Source organism: Aulonocara stuartgranti (assembly GCF_965226115.1).
Source record: "Aulonocara stuartgranti genome assembly, chromosome: 15".
In the NCBI taxonomy this organism is placed as follows: domain Eukaryota; kingdom Metazoa; phylum Chordata; class Actinopteri; order Cichliformes; family Cichlidae; genus Aulonocara; species Aulonocara stuartgranti.
The window spans coordinates 20615830-20642218 of NC_138951.1; the positions used below are offsets into that span (position 1 = coordinate 20615830).

Consider the following 26389-nt stretch of genomic DNA (forward strand, 5'->3'; position numbering starts at 1 on the left):
GGTTCAGCAAATGCACCGTTTCTTTCTTGTTCTTATTAGGTTAATTGTGCAGGCTCCAACCTTTACAGAGGCTTCCTTGTTGCTAAGTTACAAACCACCTCTTTATTTTTTTTAATAATTAAAAAAAAAAAACACCTTGTAGCCTCAACAAATGGCATAATAAACAATGCAAAGTAGTGAATAAGCAACAAAACAGCCCTTGCATCAAACATTGCTGTTCAAATCTGTCAAAATGATTGACAGCTTTTAGACTTTTCCCGACGCTGTCAGTGATGGTTCTCGCGACCTCCTTCCCTCTGTAAGCATTGCCTCGCGCTTTATTCCCGTGTTTCTGCAGGTGCAGCAGGTCCAGGTATTTGCGGACGTCCAGTGCACAGTGAACCTTGTTGGCAGTGATTCCTACCTGAACCAGGGCTCCATCGGAGCTGCGGCCTCCCAGAAGGGCCCCGGACCCCAGGGCTCCCAGAACAACCAAGCCCAGCAGAAGAGCCTCCTCCAGCAGCTGCTCACTGAGTGACACCCCCCACCTCTTCTGCTCTCCTGCTCTATCTACTTCTCACTTCTACACCTCCTCCTTGGAGGGTCGGTGCACCAGACCCATTGCTGTCTCTGTCTCACCTTTTGGATGGATCGATGTACGGACGGATGGATGTTTGGACGGCCACAGAGTAGGCTCAGAGAGGTCTGGCTGTCGGTGGAGTTTTCGCAGCCTAACCACTTCTGTGCTGGGGAGGGGTGGGGGTGGGGATTCAGGGCTGGTTGTTTGATGCCCAGAACATTTTAAGTCAAGACTGAAGTCAGAAGGAGCAGCAGTGTATTTAAACCTGCCTGTCTAATCTGTCTGACAACCTGTCTGTCTGCCTCAGCCTATTAAAGGCAGTGTTGTCTTGCTGCTCATTCCTTGGTGACCTACTTCCTGCTTCCTGACCCAAGAAAACAACTGCAACGTCATTGTAGTTTTGCCAAGTTTTTGTCACTGTCAAATCAGGGCCGGCCTCCTTTTTATTTGTGTTTTATATGTTTTTGTTAGTTTTGTTTGTTTTTGTTTTTTTCTGATCGGACGGTTTCTGTCAGGCCGTCGAAACAGCAAGCAGCAGCAGCAGCGCATCTCGGGAGCATGAGTTGCAGCATACAGCTGGGCTCAGTGTTTTTAAAGTGTTGGGATTATCCCACACAGCAGCACCTCTGGCTTTTATTTTTGTTTGTTTGTTTGTTGTTGTTTTTGTTTTGTTTTTTCTCTGCCTGTCTCTCAGCGATGTGGGAATGTTAAGGTTTCAGACCTCTGTGGCATTGTGGGATAGAAGCTCAGTATCAGCTGGTTCTGTGACTGTCTCTCTCTATCAGCTACGGTGCCTGGTGGAAGTTTGAGTTTTTCCCAAGCTCTGCTTCTTCTTCTACTTCTACTTCTTCAACATATTATTCTATTACATCATTATTTTTTTGTTTGTGTTTTGGGTTGGATTGGGGATTGTTTTTTTTTTTGTTTGTTTGTTTGTTTGTTTTAAACTTCTGCTCTCGCCGTCATCATCATCATCATCTTCACGATCATCAGAACAAGCTTTGACAACAGCCAGGATGGATGGATGGATGGATGGATGGGAGACAGACAGGATGCTGCTCAGTTTGGAACTTTACGTGTCTTCCTCCCCTGGGAGGAGGTTTTATTTTTATTTTTCTCAAAGTATAAGAAAAAAGGACTGTTATGATTATTTAACTGTCTGTCCGTCACATTTTACCCCTCACCTCAGCAGCTGTGAATACAGAGCCCCGTTGGGTTCTCTCTCTTTCTCTCTCTGTGTATCTTCATGCTATCTCTCAGCCTATCAGTGTTGTTTGCCATGTGCACCATGCAGGCAGGTAGTATTGTACAGTACAGAAGGACAAAGACTTGGGGATGAGCTCACTCTTGTAACTGCTTTCCTTTAAGAAAAAAAATGAGAAAAAACAAAGAAAAAAACAAATGTAATTAATTGATTACTCAGAAAAGCAAAACATATATATTATAATGTGATTCGATCCAGGTTTTCTTTCTTCTTTTTTTTTTTTTTAGATTGTTTTTTCGGCATCATGATATTGTAACACAGCTACATGTTGTGGTGGAGGAGGAAGACGTTATTCCAGCTTCTAAAATGTGAAACTTTTAAGCGATTTGGCTTTTGAAGAATTTTTTTTTTTTTTTTATTAAAAAGGTAGATCTCGCTCCCTTTGGCGTCCCAGTCAGCACTACATGCAGCCACACTTTAAAAAAAATGGGTTTGATTGCTCTGCTTTCTCTCTTGTTGTAACCAGGGAGCTAGTTAGCCATCTTTCTTGCTTTCTCCTCTTTTTTTATTCTTATGTATGTACAATACTTTCAGAAAAACTTTTCAGACAGTACATGTGTTGTAACCATTGTATAAAAAAACAAAGCATAATGATAAACTGAAACCGGGCTCTTTGCTGTGAGCCGCAGCAAACGGCACGCTTTTGGATATTGTTCCTATATAATGACATTTAAGTAGAGGCTTTAGTGATAGAAGTTCCTAACAACGATGTGATGGATAATTGATTTAAAGCTGTCATGAATTTGAATCCAAACAGGAAGAGTTGCAAAAACATCCTTTCATTTTCTCCTCACCTCCTGGGAATCTTTATTATTATTATTTTTTTATTTTTTTTTACGAGGGATTTAACCCTCTTCTCCTTCCACCTCTGGTTTCCCTGATGAAGACTTCACTCCACTGGCTACACACTCATATACAGTTTTCTGTTGACTACTGTTGCTCAGTCAGACACTGTGTCTCTCAGCGATAACAGACCTCTCGTGACAACAAAATTCAAATCTTAAGATGTGCTACTTACACCTTACCGGAAATTTAAGAAGGAGAAAACCCTGCTGAGACGTTGCCTCTTAATATTCTTTACATGACTAAAATATTGTAGAGCTATAAACATGTAATATGTGGCTTAGGCACTTCTTAATGCATATGATTTTTCTAAATTTGCTCCAGTCCGACACCCTTTATCCAAAGGTTTAAATTAGAGGATGCTAAACAACATTTGGAATGAGTGTAACCAAACTTAGTGGTCTTTTTCTTTTCTTTTTCTATTCTTTTTTTTCAAAAGCAGGGCTCGTTCTGTCAGGGAGCATCATTCGAGTTTCCTCCTGTCAAATCTGCCACGTCTCAACGCCAGCACAAATATCGGGTGCTCCCTGATCGAACCGGTCTCAGTTTATTATTTCTCTTCCTTTCTCTCGTGGAAACTTGATCCGTGGAGAAGGTTTCAAATAAAGCTCACTCCTCCCCCCACCCACCCACCCACCCACTCAGCTAATAAGTCTTCAATCTGCCAAACTTGTCGCTCACGTAGGTGATGCAGTCGCGTGGAATAGGGCTTCTTTCCTTTGTCTTTACACAGAGATACTTCGCCGTATGCAATGTTTTACCCAGAAAAAGAGGGATAGTATGCAAGGTCTACATTCCACCCACCAACTTCTGAAGTGTTTAATAATGTGAGAACCACTTTGTGCTCATCTGCAACGCTCTGTGTGACAATCTTGACGTGTTATTTGTGTGCAGAATCATGCAGTGTGCGTCCAAACAGTGGCTCCGGAAGTAAATGCAAAAACACCTCCAGTATAGAGAGGATTTCTTTCTATTTTTATATGGATTTATTTTAAAATCATGCTAACAAGTCTTCTTTCATAAATCAAGAAGAAGCAAACATAGCACTTGGTTATCATCGACTTTACTAATCGTTAAATCTGATGGATTTGTCCCAGAATAAGAAATAAAAGTAACTTGTATGTAAAATTAAAGCAGTGTACCAAATACAACAGTGGGGGCAAAAAGTGGCAAAAACTCACCAGCAAATTTTTGTTGCTTTTGTTTTGTAAATAATGTAATTGATCAAAAAAGTCTGAATTTTCAAACTCCTTATGTGTCGCTTATCTAATTTTTGAGGATTTTTTCGGTCCTTTGAACTGCATCGCAGTCCACAAGCAGTTAAAAACGTACTACCTCCAAACTCTTTGTCAAAGCAGGGGAAGGCAAGAAAGTTTCCCAGATTCTGGAGGAATGGAGTTAATTGATGACTTTTTATAAATGCCTGAATTCATGATCATCCTTGTGGGTTACTGTAGTAAGGAGCTCCGGCTCAATTATTTGAATGTTTGACCTCCAAACTGAATCATTTCTCTGCCACCGTTATCAATCAGGAATTCAGGGGGAAACTGAAGGCAAGAACATATCTCAGCCCCACCTCAAGCCTCAGACCATTTTAAAACCCTTTTAGACCCCCTCAAGGAGTATTTTCTAGAGAATTGTTTGAATGCAGTCGCCTGACAGTCCTGCGCCACTGTTTGGACGGCAGAAGTTGCACAAAGTGGGAGGACGCACCTCTCTGAAAGGTTTCTGTCAGTGTCAGCCTTCCTCCTTTCACTTTCCTGCATGAAATAGGCATTCCTATGGAAGTGGTTTCCTCTCCAACCCTGTTCATTGCAGAAACTCAGCAGCAGCTGTCAGCTTAACCTGCAAATAAAGAAAAATAGAAGGAAAAATATATGCCAAATACATCCAGGGTAAGGTTTTATATGCAACAGCCATTCAGTGGAAACGACAGTCCCTCCTTTGCTTCCTTTACCTAGTCTCCCTCCGTCATCACTACAAGTAACAGGTACCAGGTTAGGTTCTTTTGTAACGTTGGTTTCAAGATGTCAACATGATGTATATAACAGAGAAATGTGAATATGTATTTGTTCAGAATCAAAAAAAGTAGTGCTCCGAGTTTGTGGTAAATAACTACTCGCCTCCGTCACATTTTTATTTGATTTGATTTTCTACCTTTTTTTTTTTTTTTTTAATTTCTGATGATGTATGTATGTATATGACTATCAGTGAGTGTGTATGTATGTGTGATTAATACTGTATATCTGGTGTTCTCTAAGATGGAAGATGTCCTATATGATTCTCTCCTTCTTCTTCTTCTTCTTCTTCTTCGACTCTTTTCAACCCTGCACAGTACCTGTGGGTGTTTCAGATGACTATGCCAGAGAATGGTTTTAGCGACTGCTGAATGTGATTTTACTGAGAGAGAAGCAGTGTGGACTGGCTTTTTGTACGGGTTAATTTAAAAAAAAAAAAAAAAAAAGGCCATATTATTTAATTTTCTCTGTTGTCAGAAGTTTAAGCAGATCTGGGAGAGTGGAGCCTTGGTTTTATGGAGAAGCATTGCCCAGTTGAGCTGGATGTTTTATTTCTTTCTGTCTGACTGATGTAGCCTCTCTTCTTCTTCTTCTTCTTGCATTCATCGGTAGTAAATGACCAAAGCTTCAACACGTTTCATGGACTCATATGCAAACCTCATCATCACTGGACACAACATAATGTAGCGGCCCCCTTTATTTGGATTTCTCTGCTGCTGCTCTGCGTGTTCGTCCCTCCTGTGGCCTATCAGCAGCGAGCTGTGTGATGTCCCAAAGTTAGGTCAGTTTTTCGAGACGTCTCCACTTTTTGCCATTGAGGTCTTTTGAGCCTGAAGTGCTATCACTCGTTTACAGGAAGAGAAAAAAAAAAACATTGCAACCCTTAGCTATGCACCTTACTGAAACAAGCATTTCCTCACCTTGTAGAGTTAACACTGGAGCATTTCATTTCATAGATATTTACAGTCACAACAAAATAATTTTTAAAAAGCCCACTCGATATCTGATGACCTTCACTTCTTCTTTTTGGTTTTTGGTTTTCCATCAACTGAATACTTTATACCAAACTTGAGGTGCCTCGTGTATATACTTTCTGCAGTAAAGATTGCTCCTTTGCTGTTTAACAGTAATAACCTTGTTAACCAGGGTTTTTTTAAAAACCTTTTTTCAACTTTATAAAAAAAAATACTGTATAAAGAAATGACTTTTTTACACACGTAGACGTTTAATCAGATTATTCCAGGAATTTGCAAATACAATCTAATTTTGCACTTTATATCAGATTTACTTGGAGTGAAAAGGCCATCAGTAACTGTCTCAATCAGATCAGTATTCAGAGATAGGACGTGTCCCCTGAATGTACCGAGAAGAGTTAGTCTTAGTACTTTAATTTGAACCTAAACAACTTCTCAGGTTCTTTGTGAAGAACTTGCCCGTAGTGGATACCCATTATCCCAAAAAAATCCTGTCTGTGTCTTTCTCTGACTTGCACCGACCGATCCTCAGTGTGAATACTATGCTAATCGTCTTCAGGTGACGTCCATCCCCAGGCGTACTGTTAAAAACCTCCCTCAGCTCAATTCGCACAACATTCCTGCTCATGACCGCTTTCGCCAAACTCTTTGCCATTCGCTTTCCTTTTTTTTTCTCTTCACTGCTTTATAGGTGTCATTAATGCAGCTGTGTTTTCTGTCTAAGCCACAGTGGTGACCTGACATAAATGACAGCACGCTAACTGTCCCTCGTGTTTTGCTTGCCTCATGTTTTTTGTGCTGCCTGATGTTAAGTATTTAGCAGGTTCCGTCTAATGTCTGGTGTGGGTAGCCAAGTTCACGACCTTTAACATTTTATTCCACAAAGCAAAAGTAGGCTTTTATCAGCTTATACGTGTTCTCACTCATCATCGGTCCAACATTTGTGCACCACTTGTACCTCTTTTCCACCAAAACAGTTCAGGTGCCTGAAGCCTCAGTTATACAGGCCTAGAGACCGGTTGGTGACACCCTGACAACCACAGGTTGCTAGGGAAAAATCTTTACTCCCCAGCTGTTTGGCAGGTGGTTTGTGGAGGTGTAAGTCGCTGTATTGAGGTATGTGTTACTGCACCGAAAACCTTGCAATTACTTTGATTGCTACCAGATTGTTGCAGTCGCATGTAATTTGCATGGAAGACTTGAACTACTCACCAAAAAGTTAGTGAAACTGTGACGAGTGCAACACAAACGAGCAACGCAGACCTTTGCCTTCAAAGTAAAAGTTGCACCTTTTGAAACATGGTGGTTGCAGTGGTAAGGTGCAGCTTTTAATTTCAAGGCAAGCGTTCCGTTTCCGGCTTGTGCTGCATGTTTTCATGTTTCACTACTGCTCTCTCAGTCGGTTGTAGACAAGTCTATGTCTTCCATGTAAACTATGAGCAAGTTTTTGGTGCAAATCTCCACCAATCACTCACCACCCAGTTGGGGAATACTACCCCCACCCAGCAATTGGTGGTTGCCAGCAGTTTTCCAGCTCTCCTCTAGTCCTGTGTGAGCCTTATCCTGAGATAGCAAGATTCCTGATCCCAAACCGATGGGAGAGGCTACCACAAGAAATTCCTAGTAAATATGTCTCCTGTTATTTCCTTCTCATGGAAATGGTCCCACCTTCTGCCGTGTAATTCTACCTACTGAGTTGGTGGTTCAATGGAAACCAGGTCCAAGACTGCCTGTAGTTTTTATAACTCCAACTCATTCCTAATGGAGGTGTTCAAAACTTTAAAAAAAAACTACCACGCTATCAGCTGTCAGGTATTGTAAGCGCTGCCTTATTGGTTCTGAGGTTGGACATGGTTCATAGGCTTGTAATTTACTCACCACTCTGTTGTTTTGGGGGCGTTGATGCTTTCTCTGGAGAATTCAGTTAAAATAAAGACCAAGGTTCCACTTTCTCCCTTGTACAAATTAATATAAATAAATATATATATATAAAAATATATATTATACATTTTACTCATTTTGTCCAGTTTTGTATATTACACTCATGTAAAGTTTGTTTTTAAAGAGGCATCGGAGCAGCTATTACAAGACAATATGAGTGACAATGTTCATCTGGGAGAATTTTATGCATGTTATATTTTCTCCTCTTCTTCTCTCTTTGTCTCTTTTAATGCCCCTCAACCCTCCTCTTCAGGTGTGTAACGTGAATATAAAGAAATCTACCTTTTCTTTGGAATGTTGTAGACAATCAGTCTCAGGCCGGGTCCAGTCCCTGCAGGGAGTGAGAGCCCTGTAGGCTAACAGACAAACAAAACTTTCTTTTCTTTCTTTTTTTTTTTTTGTTTTTGTTTGTTTGACAATTAAAAACTCTATTTGCATCTACTGGAAGTCTAAAATTTGGAGGTTTGTTCATTCATATGTTCGTGGCTGCTCAAGTTTACACACACACACACACACTTCTCTACTACACTCAAAACACAAACACCTCGTGCATTTGATCCCTCTGCTTTTTTTCCAAGGTGAGGATGCCAACCTTGAGGAAATGATGCTTTGACTAACAAATCTATAACATCTATGAATGTGGGAATGCAACACATTGCAATAAAAGCACCATTTGAAATGCAGCGTGTCACTCCTGTATGTTCTTTATCTCCCAGAAATTGGAAGGTTGTTTCTGAGATTTTGCTAAACCAGTTTGCAGATGATGGTCTTGTTTATTAGCCCATACTACCAGCTACACTAATGAACCACTGTGCATTTAATGGAAACAAAGAGTTTTTTAGCATTGTGACAGGAAGAATGAATATGGTTTTCTAATTCTGAGCCCCACTTATAGTTTGGTAACAATGGTATCATGTTACTCGTTACAAGACGGTCGTCTTCAAGTTTACATAGACACATCGTGGACGTGAATGTCGTAACTTTTTCCAGGGTGAAATTATAGTACAGCATATATCTTTAATGGCCTAAAAATACAAGAATTGTTCACACAAGTTTGGAGAAAATCCAAAATAAACCCACAGGGTCAAATGTATACACATTTTAATAAGTAGTGCAGGGGGTTCTACAATGTGTTTTTTAGTTTGGTCAAGGTCTATTCTCGTTAGAGATAATATTTGACTATGACTGGTAGTTTCTCTTTACCAGCATAAAAAGTATATGTTCATTCCAACGACTGTTTTCAAAATCCAAGGGACTCTGTGGGGATCTAAGAATTAGAAATGTAGATTTACACCAGTTAGGAACGTTTCTTGGAACCATTTCTAATTGACTGCAGAATCCAGCATCACCAGTTTAGAAAAAACTGTACGAAATTTATTCAGATGTGTGACCACCTTGCTAAGGTGTGAAAGAAAACCCTCAGATAAAAGGAAATTGGTTAGGTTGTTCAGGAATTACCAAAGCTCAATTTTGCCTTGAACTGGAACACCAGCACCACTGTGCTCAGTGGACTGAGAGGGTGCAGATCAGAAAGCAATGTTCAGTCTGTAGTTAGAACCTGCAGGTGCACTGTGGCTTCCTGCCATAGTCCAGAAACATGCATATAAGGTTAACTGGTGATTCTCAACTGGCTGTGGGAACATGAAAGGTTGGCTCTTTTTTGTTAGCCGTGTGATAAGTCGCTAGTTTCTAGTGAGCTCTTGTCTCTAAATACCCAAACTGTCCATATATGATCAACCCATCACAGGCCAGGCTGATTGCAGAGCTTCTGTGCTGGACTTTAGTCTCTCCAGGACCTCAGGGGCTGACAGTGGTCGTTGACCATTTCATCCAGCTCACTCTAATGAATCAGTGAGTGTTGTGTTGAATGCTGTTTATGTGGCAACATCTCTCTGTCCTATTTCTTCCTTAACGTCTACAAAGTTATATGAACTTTACAACATTGGCAACTGTTAAAATAACAATTTAATCTGGTATTTTTCAAACATCTCACAGGTATGATTTCACTTAATCGCGGTATATAGTAGAATAGCTTACGAAAACAGGAAATGATACTGCTCTGTGTGCGATCACTGGTCACATCCTGGTCACACAGCAGCCGTAAATGACAATAGAAAAAGGCAGTAAAATAAAGTGGATAAGATTGCACGCACACATTGCTCAACATTTAGCCGACATAGATACTGAAGACTGAAGCACGTGAATGATGACAACAGTACAGTGCCAACCAAACAAAATGTTTCAAACAAAGCTGGCCTTACTAAAAAAAATTAAGTTTTTTTTTTTTTTTAAAAGCAAGACATTACAGTTTGTGTTGCTTTACCACAAGGAAGAAAAGAGCAAAGTCAATGTCTGGTAAAGTTCAACAGACGTGGGCTTATTGCTTACTGCACCTCTACAATCACATCATGCGTTTACAATGACATTCATTCAACAGGAGGCATGCTGCACTTTGTGTCTCTACAAGTGTGTCTGGCAGACGATGTCGTCACTTGCTTTGATGACTTCTTTGTGATTTTGGTAGTCTCCTTCTTGAATGGGTTTCGTTGGATGCTTGTGTTCATGGTACTCCACTATCGGGTAAGTGATGGCGGTGACCACCAGCACGGCCAGCACGATGTACAGTTTATACTCCAGGCATAAGAACGTGCTGTAGGCGAAGGCGATGACAAAACCCAACGACTCCCACATCCGGTAGTTTGCAAACGCCGCCTCTTTTTCCCGCGGGAAGAGGATGCCGTAAAGAGCTGTGAGACAAGGGGGTAGGTGCGCCAAGAGAAGGTAATTAAGTCCAGGTAATAAAGGTAGTGACTGCCAGTAAGGCTTATGGCCTTTATTTCTACCTGCAATTGCTTCTGCAGCTGTAAATGTCTTTTTGGACTGGTTTTAAACTCCTGTGTCGTCAGGTCATGTTACAGAGTAACGCCGGGGTAATGTAACAAATTACTGTCTCCAATGAGTAATTAAGTAATTTACTGCGTTACATTTAAGAAAAATAACACGTTTTATTTAACACTTTACTTTTTTTGAGTAATGACCCTTATGGCACTTATAACAATGGCTTTAGTTTCTATGTCTGAAGAGCAAAGACAACATACAGTGTTTTAAATAGCCAACAGGGGGCGTAACCTGTGTGTGCAGAAGGACTTTAAATCCTATGAAAGTCTCGAGGAAAACCACCTTCTGACTGAGCCTGTAAACACTTTCCTGGTAAGTCACGCTTGTGAGTCATACTGAAGGAATTTTAAAGTTCCTTTTGTTACCATCTCTGTCTCCACAGAAAATTTAGTTTACACTGGTTTAAGGTTCACGGTTTCAGAGTGCACACTGCAAAGCAGCATCTCAGGGGAGAGCCAGCAACAGCATGTTATCTTGAAGGGGAGATCAGCTAGATTCTTGCTCATTTTAAGCTTAAATTTGAGTTTTTTTAACTAAAAAAAATCCTAATTTCTGGGTGTACCTGTTAGTTGCCTCAGGTGGGCTGATTGGGTTTCTTACCATTAGTCTGGGTTTGCCAGATAGCATCTGACAAACCCCACAGAGCAGGAAACACAAAAAACACAACAAGCTGGTCACGATGAGGCCTCCAGTACAAAAGAGCAATGATGCAGCTCAAGTTCGTCAGTGCAGCTGAAAGTGGAAAGGAAAATAAGAAAAGAGGCACGAAATGTATTAATACAAACATCAACAACAACAAAACAAAAACAGCAGTGAACGGTCTTTAATTATTGTATTTTGTTAAAAAGGTTATACCCAGGGCAAAGAGTGGAGCTCTTCCAGTGTGCTGGGCGAGTCTCCCAAAGAGAATTGAACAAAGGGAATTGGAAGCTCCAAAACACATCATTACAAAACCAACATAATGGATCCCCAAAGCACAAGTCACATAGTTCTGCGAAGAAACACAGCAGACATTTATAAGGCCTCACGTCTTATCATTATTGCTGTTGACAAAATTGGTAACACCTGGATAAGCAGTGGGCTGTTTTCAAAGAAGTGTTAGTTCAGAGGAATGAATGGCTTTCCCAGGGCAAATTAGCATCAGAACAAACTACAAGGCTTCTGGAACGATGTTCTTTGGAGAGATGAAACCAAAGAGGAAACCTTTGGGCATAATGTCCGCTATCACGTTTGGTGAAAACCAAATACAAAACATCAGCACAAACACCTCATACGAAATGTGAAGCACGGTGGTGGAGTGGTAATGATTCTGGCTTGTTTTGCAGACACAGGACCTGGGCACAACGCAGTCATGTATACTGAAGTACTCTTGAGTCAAATGTGATGGCATCTACCTGACAGATAAACTAGGCTGAAATTGTGTCATGCAACGGACCAATAATGCCAAGGACAGAAGCAAATCTACAACTAAATGGTTAAAAAAGAAAAGAATCAACGTGCACAATCAAAGTCAGACCCCAACCCAGGTCAGTGTTGCTGACTTCAGTTAATTGGAGATAATGTATCTGTATTCAGGAGTGGGACCACACCTCCCTTCACACCCCTTCTGGTTTTCCATCAATATATGACCCCCCCTAAGTCAAGCTGTACTGCGCTAATAATGAAAAGATCTAAAAAAATTAGGCTAATATATCAAATCCTTTTATTTAACTATATGACTTAATGAAAACTGCACTAACACCTGAAAGCCTTCATCTTTTGGAGCAGTCCTTACCTTGGTGTACTCCCCTGAAAGGAAGCTCTGTTCAAAGCCGCTGTACATGGTGAGTGGGATGAGCGTCACCAGCCTCCAGTCCTTCAGGAGCCTGAATGTTGCCAAGAACGTGTGGCAAAACGGCTGCTGGCTGCCACGAAACTCGCTGGCCTGCTCACGGTCGATGTTGTCCAGAAACACGGCCACGATCAGGATGGCCAGCACACCCACGCCTGCCACACACAAAGAACAGTGATTCAGAAGACAGCTGCAATATGTTAGTCGCACCTTCGCGAGCGGTTGTGTGGTTATATAATTTCTTTGCTTCAAAGTTTGGCTGATTACTGATTAGCTAACACCCTCATTCAGGTGATTGGAAACTTTACCGATGTAGCTTCCGACGAGCGTCCACACCAGTTTCTGCTCAGGCCTTGTGGTGTTCCCATAAGCAGTGACATTAAGGCCGCAGTCGGCTGCTCCACAGCTTTCCAGCTGCTCCTGTGGGATGTCAACTGTCAGAAAAATATACAATTTGTTTAAGCGAATATATCACGACCAACAGAAAGAATGCAGAGAGAAACATGATACAGTTGCGGTTTTTGTTTTGTTTGCACTTTGCTAAAAATAATAATAATATTCGCCCTTTCTGTTCATCAAGGATGATTCAGTGTTACCTTACAATGTAAAGCTCTTTAAGGCAGCTGTTAAATTTAAACCCACAGCTGAAGCATGACCGTAAAATCACGTTTTCCTTGTTTATGTGCCGCGCATGCTAAGAACACGTGCGGGTGAAGTAAGAGAAACATTTTATAGCCCAGCTTTTACACGCTCACTGTAGCCCTTGAAACATCACAGTCACGCCTTTTCTTGACCTTGTGATGTTTTCTACCAAGGTCAAGGAGACGGCGCTAGAAAAAGGTGAATGTCTGACCCACGCTCACTGGTTCATTCTGCATATGCAGCCTTGTCAGCTGTCAGATTGTCTGTTTGCACTCAGTTTGTCCTCCTCTTGTTCCTCACGCCCCCCTTTGATTCATGTTTTGTTTGGAGTCAGTATATCCCTGTTTTCTTTAACTTTTTTCCTTATCTGTTTGCAGGGCTCAGACACTAAAATCTTTACTTTTTTATTTGATCTAACTCAGTCCAGTGTCCCTAAAATACCAATGTTACAAAAAATCTCTCAATTTTTTGTACTGGAAGTGTGTTGGATTGTACTGGACACTTGGAATTGTCGTATCGATGAGAATTCTGTTGAAAATTGTTGGTAGAACGGCCAAGTTTACTTATTTTAGTCGATCAGCACGTTTAAACTGTAAAACTATAAAGATTTTGTTGCTGATAGTTTCGTTTAAAAACGTTTGTATCTAAACAGTGTCCCAAAGTAAGACGGAAATAAAACTGAAATAAATGTCTCTGTGGAGTCATTCTCCCAAGAAAGTCTCCTTTTAAACTGATAAGCAGAGAGTATTGACGCCATAAAGTAACATACTGCATACCTGGGAACTTTAAACACACCTTTTCTCATACTGTCCTTAAATTGAACCATAAAATGATTGGACCTTGTTCAGTGATGAGCTGAAGCTGGCAGCAACACAAGGCATCGTTTTAATATGTTAACTATGTTTCTTTAAGCAAGTTTTTCACGACTGAGCCAAGTGTCCTCTTTTTTGGAAATTAAAATATGGTCACCCTACTTAAGCTAAACTTGTCAAATCTGAGTTTGTAAAAGATTTTTAAACCTGCTTTTACATCTTTTTAAACTCTAAAAGTCAAGCAAGTTTTGAGGGCTTTGACTGTTTCTTGCAGGCGCAGCAGCCTCGACACAAACTGAGTTTATACACAAGTACCTGAAGAAAAGACTTGCTAGTGTAAAACTCAGATATGCAGGGCTACCTGCTGTGGTGACCCAATTTTTTGTTTGTTTGTTTGTTTGTTTGTTTATCACTGTAAATTGTGATTTTTAATGATTGTAAGTCAAGCCAATCACCAGGCTAACATTTGTTGCTAAGCTGCCTCTTCTCCTTATACTCCTAAATGTTACATCAGTGAAAATCTTCACTCATTTCCAGTATTTTTTTATTCCTGAACTCTCTTATAGTAGCTTTGCATGAGTCACATTAAAGGACAATCACAAGCGGTTTTGAACAGTATACTGAAAGGGTCACTTTAGTGAAACCTGTTTTTTATTTCCTTGAAAAAAAAAAGGTAGAGTAACAGACTTTGAGGTACACCGTGTCTCCGATGTGTTACCTAATCAGCAGTGGCATTTAAGCGGCTGTGCACAGTGGATCAGCTGCTGTAGGTGCCGTGATTTAGTAACATGTCAGAGTCTCTAGAAATAATTTCCAGTCCAAAGCCAGAGGGAGATGTCACTGTAGTGACGTCTATCCTTTATATATGGTCTATGGTTCAGCTCTGAGAAAAAAAATAGCAAAGCTGTGTTTGTTTTTTAATAGAAACATGTCATTTGTTATTTGTAATGGCGGTTTAATACTGCAGGCTTTGTATATGGAGCAATGCCGATAGGCTTGCCCATCGAATGAGAGAAAATACTTCATAAATAATACTTTCAAATACTTGAAACCCCACTGCACACGTACAACATTTCAATGATAAATAAGGAAAATGTGCAAAGTGTTGCACGCTGTTTTCAAGCTTACTACTGAGGAATTAAACTTACTGGTATAAACAAATAAAACTGCGCACTGCAACCCCAAAAAGTTAACATTGTACAACTTTCAATGCACAATTAATGAGGCAATTAAACCAGTCCTGGTTCAATTTAATCAAAATGTGACCACTTTTCTGCTGCCTACCAATAGCTGTGTCCTGTCCAAAGATGAGGGAAGACATCAGGTTTCCCCAAACAGCGGAAGACTGAAAGATGAAAAAGAAGATGCCGAAATAGTAGTTGATCACGTCAGAGCCTTTTTTGTTGTCTTTGGCGGCCTGCATGTTCCCAGATATGGTCAGGTAGGTGCATTTAGCCGACCACAGAGGAGAGCCACCCAACCCCAGGATCACGGAGGTGGGGATGAGAGTGTACCTGTGTGAGAAAGCAACACTTGGTCTCAGCTTCAAGACTTTTTATTAGCCAATGAGGTTATTGGACAAGACGTGTTGCAGTTGGGTATCCTATTACAAAAATAATCTTTAATAACAGACATTAAAAAATTAGAACCCCAATTAGCCTCATTCATTTATTGTTTTTAATTGATTGTCTGGTTGATTACCATCCTGGGAAGAGGTTTCCCAACGAGTAGGACACGTAGCAGGCCATGCTAACCACAATGGTCCATTTACAGCCCAGGTTTTTGATCATGATGGGAGGGAGAAACATGGAGGAGATGATGATGGAGGCGTAGACGACGCTCAGAGAGGCCACGCCCATCCCCTCCGCTGCATTCAGACTGCTCTGCACAGAGAGCAGAAACACTAGAAGTGTTGATCAGAGGTTCAATGTTATGAAGTCGACTGCACTATAATCAAAACAAAACAGTTTTTTCTAAAAGTAGACAAATTTGAGTATTTTTTTATATGCTCAAAATATTTTTATATATAGTGAGCCGGCGGATTTACACACAGAATAAGTGTTTAAAATTCGTGCTTGGACTTTTGAGTGATGTAAGGATTGCACATAATGCAGCACTGTTTATAAATAGGGATGTTTCAGCTTTGCTATGTAGCCCAATCTATGTCTTATAAGCTTTGGGAAACACTTTGAATTAATATTACTGTTACACTGACCTACATACTGATAATTACATAATAATTACACAATATCAGCATCAGTGTTTAAAGCAAGTTGATCATTAAAGGTGGCAATATTGGTGTAATATTATGTAAACACTGATTGTGATTTGAAAGTTAATTAGATTTCATTCATGATTCTATTTGTATAAAATATTTATATATTAACCTTCCTGCCTTCTTGGGACCTTTTTGTGCCACTGCTATGTGTTAAATGTGTTCAGTGGAATATAACCAAACTTGCCACAGGATAGTTTTTACCTGTCAATGTTAATATTCCAGTGTGAATTCCTTAAATCAGCCTAAAATGGCTGAGCAGCAGAAATCCCCACACCCATCACCCTGGGGACCATTTTCTGCCCATTGACTTCCATTATAAACGCTATTTTTCAACCCCAAATTATCATCATATGATTTTATTTTTTCTTCTTTTCTTGGATGTCAATGAAGACTCAGGGCCTTGAAGTTTTAATTTTTAAATTGCAAAAAAAATGCAAAAAAAATAATGGCAGGTCAAAATGTATGTTGGTGCCAATCTTTGGTCCATCTAAAGGCCTACTTATAATGACAATCACATATTACTTCAACTGGTTTTTTGTGGAAATATTTAGTTTCGTTTTTTGGTTTTTGGGGCTTATAACACAGGGCGCTCATGTAATAACACTGGGATTTGAAGGGTTAAAACAACGAAAATATAATTAAAACTTTACATGAATATTTCAGGGAGAAGTAGTTTTACAAGGTTGGCTAATTTAAAGTGGAATAAAATATGGATATATGGTCTTTTTATGGCGTGGCTGAGAATGGTCCCTAGGGTGATGGGTGTGAGTTTTTTAAAGGATGGCAGGAGGGTTAAAAAAAAAAACACCCAGCACGCCCCTGCGGGCGGTTTATCCTTCAAGCTCGGGTCCTCTACCAGAGGCCTGGGAGCTTGAGGGTCCTGCGCAGTATCTTAGCTGTTCCCAGGACTGCGCTCTTCTGGACAGAGATCTCCGATGTTATTCCCGGGATCTGCTGGAGCCACTCGCCTAGCTTGGGAGTCACCGCACCTAGTGCTCCGATTACCACGGAGCACTATATATATATATATATATTTAAATATATATGATTTATGCCACGTGCTTATAACTGTCAAGTTTTTTTTAATTTTATCTAGAGTACTTCTAGTGTGTGCACAGATAATTATGTTTAAAGTAAACAGAAAACTGTTTAATTTACACTTTACTTTAAAACTGTCCAGCTCTCAACATACGACAGAAATATGGAATTTTTGTAGATATATATGTACGGATGTGAAAGTTTTTATAGTTTATAACAGTACAAATAAAAATTTGAAATGTTTTGGTTTTTGTTCACATCATTTTTATAGATAGAAAATCCTATTTTTATGTTAAAAATACAAAGAAAGTTCTGTTACTTTACACAACTAATACAGTAATTGCAATTGCAGTTGTGGTATTACAAATAAATTACCATATCTTATTTGCATTTTTATTTGTATTTTAAAATAATTACATTTTTTTTCATTGTCTTTATTTTTATTTTTATTTTCGAGCTCAACAGACTGGCGACGTGTCCAGAGTGTACCGTGCCTCTCGCCCTATGGCAGCTGGTAGAGGATGGATGAATGGATTGTCATTATTATAATATTAGTAGTAGTAGTAGTGATAGTAGTAGTATCAATATATTATGAGTTATGCGTGCATGTGGAAATACAGAAATGAAAAGATTTTTCCAAATTAATCATACATGTGAAGAGTGTGAAGTTTTACCGGGAAAAGGAAAAAAACTACAATTATTAGCATACTATGTGCACCATTAATATTATACCAATATTTATATTTGTTAGTACCATTGTATTGTTCGGTTGTGATATAATAGTCAAGAAAATAACAAATTAATCCAGAATGGATTACTGGCATCATTTGTTGACTATAGGTATGCAATGTATTTAACATCTCATAGTCAGTTAGTATGAATACATTCTTCAAAGCTCCAATAATGATTGAATGAAATCCGGCGCTGACTGACAAACATGACCGGTAATTATTGACATATGGAAAACTTGTAAAGTAAATTATTCCTTGGTCCTTTCAACTGTGGAAGGAAAAATCACTCCTTTTTTTCCCTCCTTAACAAGCAGTAAATTGTAAATCTTCCACCTACCTGCAAACTCTGCAGACCTCCATAAGCCGTGAACAGGGACAGAAACCCAATTGAGACCACCAGCACATTCTTGAAGTTGCGGCTGATCATGGCTGCTTCTTTAAAAGTATATTTAACAAAACAAAAAACCTTCTCAGAGCATTAACCTTTAAAAACAAAAAACAAAGAAAAAGAAGCTGTTAGGTTTTTGTATTTTGTTTTTTTGTTTTGTTTTTTAGATTCGTGGCTTCATGCAGCAGCTGCACAGAGTGAAGTCAGAGGTCGCTCACTGCTGAAGGTATTTCTGATAAACCTTTACACTGGAAATAACTGAGAACAAAGTCCAGCCCTCTTTCTGTCACACACATGCGCCCATACACCCACGCATTACGCATGTTTTTGCAGACAACTATATATTGCATTTCTTATCATGTTGGCCTCAAAATATGGTGCAATTTGCTCACATATCAAGCTCATATATCAGACTGCCCTTCTTTAAATCCTGCACTTTCTCTGAGTCATCGCACATGTTTTGCCTGTAATTGTTGATCATTACTACTTTAAAGCTTCATTCTTCTCACTCAACCCCTCTTCCTCCTTCTTTTTAGTTCCTTTTAAGATTTTGAATCCAGACTCCTTGTGTGTACTTACACCATGCATACATACAGGAGCAGTGACCACAGAGCAAAGGTTTACAGTGTGTTACCTCTCATTCTTTACTTTTATGAACGTACAAGACATCTTTTGCTTTTCACAGCATGACAGCTTGTTGTTGTTGTTTTTTTAAACAGAAAACACAGGGACACCGCAGTCCCCTCTGTTATCTCAGCTGTACCCAAAGAGAAATAAATTCCAAACCAGCCAGTGAGTGCACGCAGATCATTTAATTTGTGTAGCTTTTGGTGAAGTTTTTTGTGACTTGTGATGGTCAAAAAGCTGCTTCACTGCGTCGGGGCTGATTTGACGAATGAAACTTCTGTCTATATTATCTGGTGTTTATTTAAAGCTATCAGAAGGGATGGCAGATTACAGGTGGAACAGTTTGAGACTAATCATATGAGCCAACTCTAAGAAACAGCTGTTTGAAACTCTTCATATCTCTACAGATAAAGTGTTGGGTGGTGTTGGCCTAATGAGGACAGATGTAGGTCACACACAGCACTGCACAGACCTGGAGCTTTTTCACTGCCTATTGGATGTCGGGCTGTCATGGCTTAGATATTGGGACTTGTCTGGCTTTGTCCTAATTTAAACGGGTTTTTCAACCGTTCTGATTTGCCTGAAGGACTTCCTGCAGTGTGTGTTTGGTTTTGTTTCTAATATTTTAAGGTCCTCAATACACAATACAATACACATACACACACAAAAACATTATTATAAAATGTTTGGGAAAAAGCTTGGCTTGGTTAAAAAGGGCCCAGTTTAGATCAAAATAGACCTTTTCTCCAGGCCTTATGCCAGGTGGCGACAGCTGTGTCTACAACAAGACTTGTGATCCTATAGAAGTCTGCGAGAACGCGGCTTTCTGTCTTTGTAAACACTTTAATGCTGAGTTTATGGGCTCAGTCACTCGTTTTGGAGCATGCTGAATAAAAAATGATGTTTGTTTTGAAAATCTTTTCCACGCTGTGTTTCAGATTGTAGTATTATCTGTGTGGAGTCATTGACTTGACTTTGGTTTAGTTGGGGAGGGTGGGGGGTTCAAAAGACGCACAAGAGTTTGTGAAACTGTCACAATAAGTCATTCAAATTTTTCCCCTTATGCACGTCTTTTTGTGTAGGAGAGCATGAAGCTGTAAGATTGTCCTCTTCATGTCACAGGTGTACTCACCATGGCAACCACACACCGACACACATGTATTAAAAAACACGTCAGCCATACAAATTGTACAAATAATGTGTGAAAGTCTGTGATGGGTCTGTTTGTTTGTGTGTTCGTTGCTAAACTTTTGCACTGAGAGAAAAAGTCTCATGTCTGGCTTCACTTTTGCAATGTAACTGGGGTTAAATTTTACATGCGATTTGGGCAGGGGCGTAATTTCCAGGGGGTTAGGGGGGGGTTATGACCCCCCCCCCCCCCAATAATCAGACCCATCCACTATAACCCCCCCCCCAATAAAATTATGAATTATCTTGTATAAATAGGCTGTTGATTTTCCCTACTCATTTCAGGTATTACCAGCAAAATACTTGCATGTTTAATCATCTGGGAATTTACCCAGATTTATTTATTTATTTAGACAGAGACCTTGACCCCCCCACCCCAATGTTCAGCACAAAGTTACGCCCATGGATTGGGGCCACAACCAAAAAACTAACAATAAAAAATAATAGTGTAAAATCTGCGTGAAAGAAATGAATAGATGATTTCTTAATAAGCTGTGTCTGTAACATTTAACATAATTTCTCTGGCCTCTGGAGCAAAATAACTCTTTAAAAAGTGAATGACTGTGAGTGTGACTCTCCACGTTCCTCCTTGTCAGCGTGAAGGTTCAGAGTGTGAACTTTATGGCGGGTGACAAAGTACTTGAAATCTGTGGACACTTTAAACAGTTGTTTTTCATATTTGAATTATATAAAACTATTTTATAGCTTTGTAAAAGAAACCGAATTGTTTGGCGTGAGTGCTTAAACAAATCGAGTGTTTCTGATTGCTGCGACAATACAAATGAGAACTGCACGTCAGACTTTATCCAAAACAAAGGAGGAGCTCGTTGAACTGTGGCCAAACATCGGATAATTTGCTCTCGTAGACTGTCATAATCTGAAATTATCATGGAGTGATAGCCGTTATCGCACGAGAATATCTTGAATTTAATGGTTTCAAGTGGAAATGACTGAGTGTGAGATCAGTGTTGATTAGGTTAGGGCTTGAAAAGAATCAAAAGTCCTTCCCAGTAAACTGACTTTTACTACGTGCAGATTCTCCACTAAATAATAAAATATGCAGGGCTGGTGCAATTACGTTGTTATGCTGCAGGTTTATCAGAGATCAGATCTGTGTTTATGGGCGTGTTATAGATGATCCACCCTGTTCTTTAGACGCAGTTTGCTGTGACTGCATGTTTTTGTTTGGATTTACATCATAAGTAGACTTTCTTCCCTGTAATATCTGATTGATGTTCATCATGTAAAATGAGCGACTCGAGAAAGATAGAGAGAAGTTATTGTCTGAATGCATGCCGCTATTAAGCTGAGGTAGTGATGAAAGATGAAAAGATCCCAAATGTTCCTTAAAAAAACTTTTTTTCTTAAGTTATTTAAGTCATCAAGTCATTGTTTTCATTTAGTGTTAAAGCCCAGGTTTTTTATGCATTTAAAATGATTAGAAAGCAGCTTTTTGAAGAACAAAGTACAGCCTTCCGTGTTTCAAACACAGTAGAAGCATAAATAGCAGTTAGGTCCTGATGCTCAAATGCATCAAATGCATCCGCAACATTTGTGTCATAATACTGAACATGCTGAAATGAGCTGCCAGGATTGCTGAACAAACCACGGGCCTCTGGAGCAATTCCCTTTATCGGTCCAAAGAGGAGATGTTTGACCATAATGTACAAAACACATCATATCAGCACAAACACTTCATGACTGGTTGTTAAGCACAGTGGTGGAGAGGTGATGATTTGAGCTTGTTTTGCAGACACAAACCGGGGTTGTATTCTAGACTCACATGAGAGGCCATCAGCACGACACCTGGGTCGTGCAACAGGACAATGATCCCAAGCACCGTAATAAATCTACAATAGAATGAAAAATAAAATAATAAACTGTCAACGTACTGAGGCAACTTTGTAAAGAGGAGTCCGTCACAAACCCTCCAACGATGCGAGCAACTGATAAAGTCAGAAAAGGTGGATCTACGAGATTACGAGAAGTGCTGGTTTCTGTTGGGCCTGCAGGGATGCTCACGATTAAATAAAAGTATTTAATCCCTGTTGTCGGAACTGTTGCTTTTCTAAGCTATATTTTAAAGTGAAAAACTTACAGATAAACAAACAAACAAACCAACTCTGTAACAAACTGTCCAGGACACACTAGGGATGCACTGAGTCTAGTTGTGTTAATGTAGATGCATACATTCCCACACTCAGTGTTCATTAGCATGCATATAATCTAATCAAATGCACATTCAGCAGGGGTACAAACTGCACACTTAAAAATATACATGTGACAGTTTTTAGCAGTGGTTGGGTATGAGATCATGTAGACTGAAAATTTTGACAAAGCTTGTGCTGTTTGATCTAAATCTGGCCTGCAGAGGCAGAAAAGTGCTGACCTGGTCTGTTTTTATTCATATGTGGAGCGCCGTGACCGATGAGACTGTTACTGGTGCACGGCTGTGAGGCCGTGGATCTCAAACCTCAGGACCTCTAACTGCACACAGAAATCAGACAGAAGTCACTTTTTATCCAGACCTTTAAGGACATAACTGTCGAGCTTCAGAAGAAGCAAATTTATCTGCACATTGTCGCTTAAAATGAAATATGTAAAACCAAACATTAAAGCTGTTTTTGGCAAAGATAAAAGTGAATTTTCCTTCATTTTGAAGAAATGAAACTCGGCGGGTCAAAAGTTGAACAACCTGCCATGAAGGTCGACTAAGGAGCTCTGGAGCAGGAGCATAAACTACAGACACACATTTATAAACAACTTCCATTAAAAATGACCCATTCACACAAGGTCAAAACAATACAAATGTATGTCAGCTTGACTATATTATACCTATTTAACAGTTTTACATGTCTAAGAAATCTTTCATCTCTGGATAACTTGAGGGAGCTGGTGATGATTAGTCACCACCGCTGGACTGTCTGTTTGATAAACTAGAGCTGAGCTTCAGCTTAATCTCAAAGACGTAATCAAAGCTGCTCATCGAGTGCAGCAGCTCTTTAAATCCCGCATCTTCAGGACTCTATGTGAAGTGTTTTGAGCAGGCTTTCCAGCTTTTCAGCAGCAGGGTTGTAAAATAAGCAGAGCAGTGGATCGGACTTCACAGGAGGACGTTTGCATGTCCCATGTTCCTGGGTTGCTCTCCAGGTCTTAATACTACTACTACTAATAATAATAATAATAAGCTATTTTGAACAAGTGAGTTTTGAGCTGGGACTTAAAGAGGGAGAAGGAAGTGATATTTCTTAAATCAGGGCGCAGGGAATTCCAGAGTCGAGGAGCAGAGCAGCTTCTTTCCTGAAGCATGCACCACTCAGAAACTCTAAATTATCCATCCAGTTTGGGTGCTGATTAAAATCTAGCTAAATAAAACCCGTCATTTGTTTCCTGTCCAGAATAGTTTTCTAGGCGACGTAAATGAGTGAAATTGTTGGTGGTAAATTCAACCACTAGATGGCGACAAACACACACAGATGCGCGCAGAGCAGGTTCGAGTTTTGTCGTTTTCACATCAGTTTAGTTTCAATTTACTGAAACTTACACGGTCCGCTTGTGTTAGTGTCAGGTTTAGTTGTCTTTATTATAATCGTGGTTGCAATGGGAAAGATTTAAGAAGATCAGAGCAGACTCTCAGCCACGAAGATAAAAACAAAGACAAAAACAATCTCTCTGCAAATGCTAAAGTGAAGCCAGTGAAGCCTTTTCCAATATGCAATACATTAACATTGATATCTGCTCATATGCACCCCTGCTGGCATATCTGACCCAACTTAGATGACGGATGATAAAGTCTAGATGATGAAACCATGTTTTAATAGAGCATAATGCAAAAAATACAGTTTTACTGAGTCTTTTAAAGCAGCGGTCTCCAACCTTTTTTGTGCCACGCACCGGTTTATGCCCGACAATATTTTCATGGACCGGCCTTTAAGGTGTCGCGGATAAATACAACAAAATAAAACTAGTACCGGTACCGAAAAAACGAAAATTTATTCATAACACACATGAAAAGACCAAGGAAAACCGAGTAAACGATAAAAGCGATAACAAAATAACGCTGAAAACCGATAAAAACCCCTGAAAACTATACATTTCACACCTGAGACTCAACTCTCCACCAAACGACTCACGGACCCGTACCGGTCCGAGGCCCGGGGGTTGGGGACCGCTGTTTTAAAGCACTTGGTGTCTCTAGATACATGGCAACCTATGAGCCAGGAGTCTAATTGGTTATTTATAACCTGTACTTCACAGCAGTTTTAAGATAAATATTCATCACGTCAACCTAAGTCTTTGTTATACGCTTTGTTACATCCTGTGAGGCTGTGGGAGTGTGTGGGCGTGGTGTTGTCTTCTCCCTCTCCTCCTCCTTCTTTCTTGCCCCTCCCCTTGTGTGATACTGGTTTAGGTATGGAAACGGCCTGCTGTGTGTGACCAGCCCCATCGTGCGTGGCTCTTTGTGAGTAGTTCTTAACTGAGCGGTGTTTTCCCTTAAGTGACGGCAGCCTCCATTAGTTTGTTTGGCCTGCCTGGGTATTGTTACTAGCAGCGTTGCTGTCTTTTTCTGTTGAAGCCTTATAGTTGTTTTCTTTCACTATCTCTTTGGGTTGACCTGTCTGATTTATCATTAAGGCAGCGGTGCTGTCTCTTTTTGTTGTTACTATTTATATGATTGAGGTATTTGACTATAATAAAGATTTATTTTGTGCTAAATACCTCTGCCTGGCGTTCTTTTCATTTCACCCGGATCCAACTGTTACTGCCCCCCACCCTCATCGCCTAGTTTTTATGTGGGGACATAACACGCTTGATAAATCAAAAAAGCTTAATTTTGCATATCCTTTGATGCAGGTTAGAGGAAATATTTTAGATATGAAACTTTTGAATTAGTGTGTGTGTGTGTGTGTGTGTGTGTGTGTGTGTAAAGGGACCCAGGAAAATAATAACAATAGGATATTTAACAGAATATGTTAAATGAGTCAAATTGGAGAAAACAAGAGTGAATACAGCTATTTTAGCCAATGAAAGAAAACGAATGAATAAAATTAAGTCCCTTAAAAAATAAATAAAATAGGGGGATCCCAATTTTATAATCCAAGCATAATCTTGCCTGGGTTATTTGTGTTGCTCTGCATCTTTGCATTTCATGCATTTATTTGTTTTGTTCGAATTAGTTTAAGTTCTTATGTGATCATTTCTCTTGCTTCTTAGTGTCCTAATCTCACTTCTCTGACTGCATCTCCCTGCTTGTCGAGTTTCTTTGCAGTTCCCCTGTTTTTATTTCACTTTTCCTATTAGCGCTGAATAGTGCTATATAAATAACAATAATAATGGACTGGATTTATATAGTGCTTTTTAAGGCACCCAAAGCGCTTTCCCGGTATTTAAGATCAGCATCCTCATCTCTCTTTTGCAAGATCGTCGACTAACCTCATGTTGGTAACGGGCCGATGCGGTTCATGGTCTTTGTGAACGACTCGTACTCACCTGATCTTTTCTTTGCTTCTAGTTGCCACGTTTTCTCCGTCACTCAACTACTGCTCAGGATTTTCTGGACACAGTTCTCCACTTTGTTGCCGTATCATTGCATCATTCGCTATCTCCACCTGCCTTCCTTCCTGCCATCTTCTTTTGTGGATCACTGGGAAACAAGGTTGGAATAATTTCTCTCACTCTCCACTGAGGAGCTCACCTGACCTTCCACCTTCCCAGTGCTGTTTACGCTTCACATCTTCAGTCTCGTTTCCTCTGCAATCCCTTCTAATCATGCTCTGCCCACATTTAGACCTGTTAGCAAAGAAGTCCTCCTTTGTGTTGCCACTTTTTCCCAATGTTCTTGTAAAATAAACTCATTGAAACCTTACCGCTTGCTCCCGTGCTTGCATCTGTTTTTGGGTCCCAGTTCTTGCTCTAGCCTCCAGGCTCCCGTAACAGTAGCTCTTCACTGCTCAGACCCCGTTACTTTTTTTTTTTTTCCTCTTAATTTCCCCTTTTTTCTTTTTCTCTTTTTCTGTTTTCTCAAAATGCAGAAGGAACTCCTCTTTGCTGCAGGCACATACGACAAAAGAGCCTAACCAGTCTGCAGGATCCTCTGCAAACAAGTCAGGGCAATGCCAAGAAATATGTCTATTTGAAGCCTAACGCTTTAATCATGTAATTACTTTCAAAATATTTTTATTTTTGCACTTGACACCTAGTAACCCGTGGTAGTATTGCACTGTATGATTATTGCCAGTTAAAATATTTTAAAAAAGCACTTTTGAATCTCGTAAATCCCCAACTTTTGTTTTCCCAGAAAAATTAATACCGGTAGGCCTCATTTACAGCAGATGCACACAAATCTGCATGTACAAA

At 39.9% G+C, this 26389-nt stretch overlaps 2 protein-coding genes across 8 annotated transcripts in view; one reads left to right on the forward strand and one right to left on the reverse strand.

The window, feature by feature from the left end:
• ncoa1 (nuclear receptor coactivator 1) overlaps nt 1-8282 on the forward strand; it is a gene marked incomplete at its 5' end in the record, with an annotated part of 98754 nt that extends 90472 nt beyond the window's left edge. For all 4 annotated transcript variants that reach the window (XM_082504907.1, XM_082504906.1, XM_082504908.1 and 1 more), the window contains one exon: nt 338-8282. In XM_082504907.1, the coding sequence (XP_082361033.1) occupies nt 338-517 (180 nt within the window). In that variant the 3' untranslated portion in view covers nt 518-8282. The remainder of the gene's footprint in view (nt 1-337) is intronic.
• A 1264-nt stretch (nt 8283-9546) lies between these two features.
• Nucleotides 9547-25965, reverse strand: unc93a (unc-93 homolog A). 4 transcript variants are annotated; one of them, XM_082506822.1, is made up of 10 exons: nt 25900-25965; nt 25523-25822; nt 18167-18312; nt 15484-15665; nt 15067-15296; nt 12637-12762; nt 12272-12483; nt 11353-11488; nt 11098-11229; nt 9547-10346 (listed from the first exon to the last, which is right to left on the reverse strand). In XM_082506822.1, the coding sequence occupies exons 3-10, from the start codon at nt 18254-18256 to the stop codon at nt 10060-10062; spliced, it is 1395 nt and encodes a 464-aa protein (XP_082362948.1). In that variant the 5' UTR covers nt 18257-18312; nt 25523-25822; nt 25900-25965; the 3' UTR covers nt 9547-10059. The 4 variants fall into 4 exon arrangements, with proteins under 4 accessions (XP_082362948.1, XP_082362949.1, XP_082362950.1 ...); XM_082506823.1 differs by having other exon boundaries at nt 25523-25676; nt 25900-25959; XM_082506824.1 differs by lacking the exon at nt 25523-25822 and having other exon boundaries at nt 25900-25918.
• Nucleotides 25966-26389: the final 424 nt, after the last annotated feature.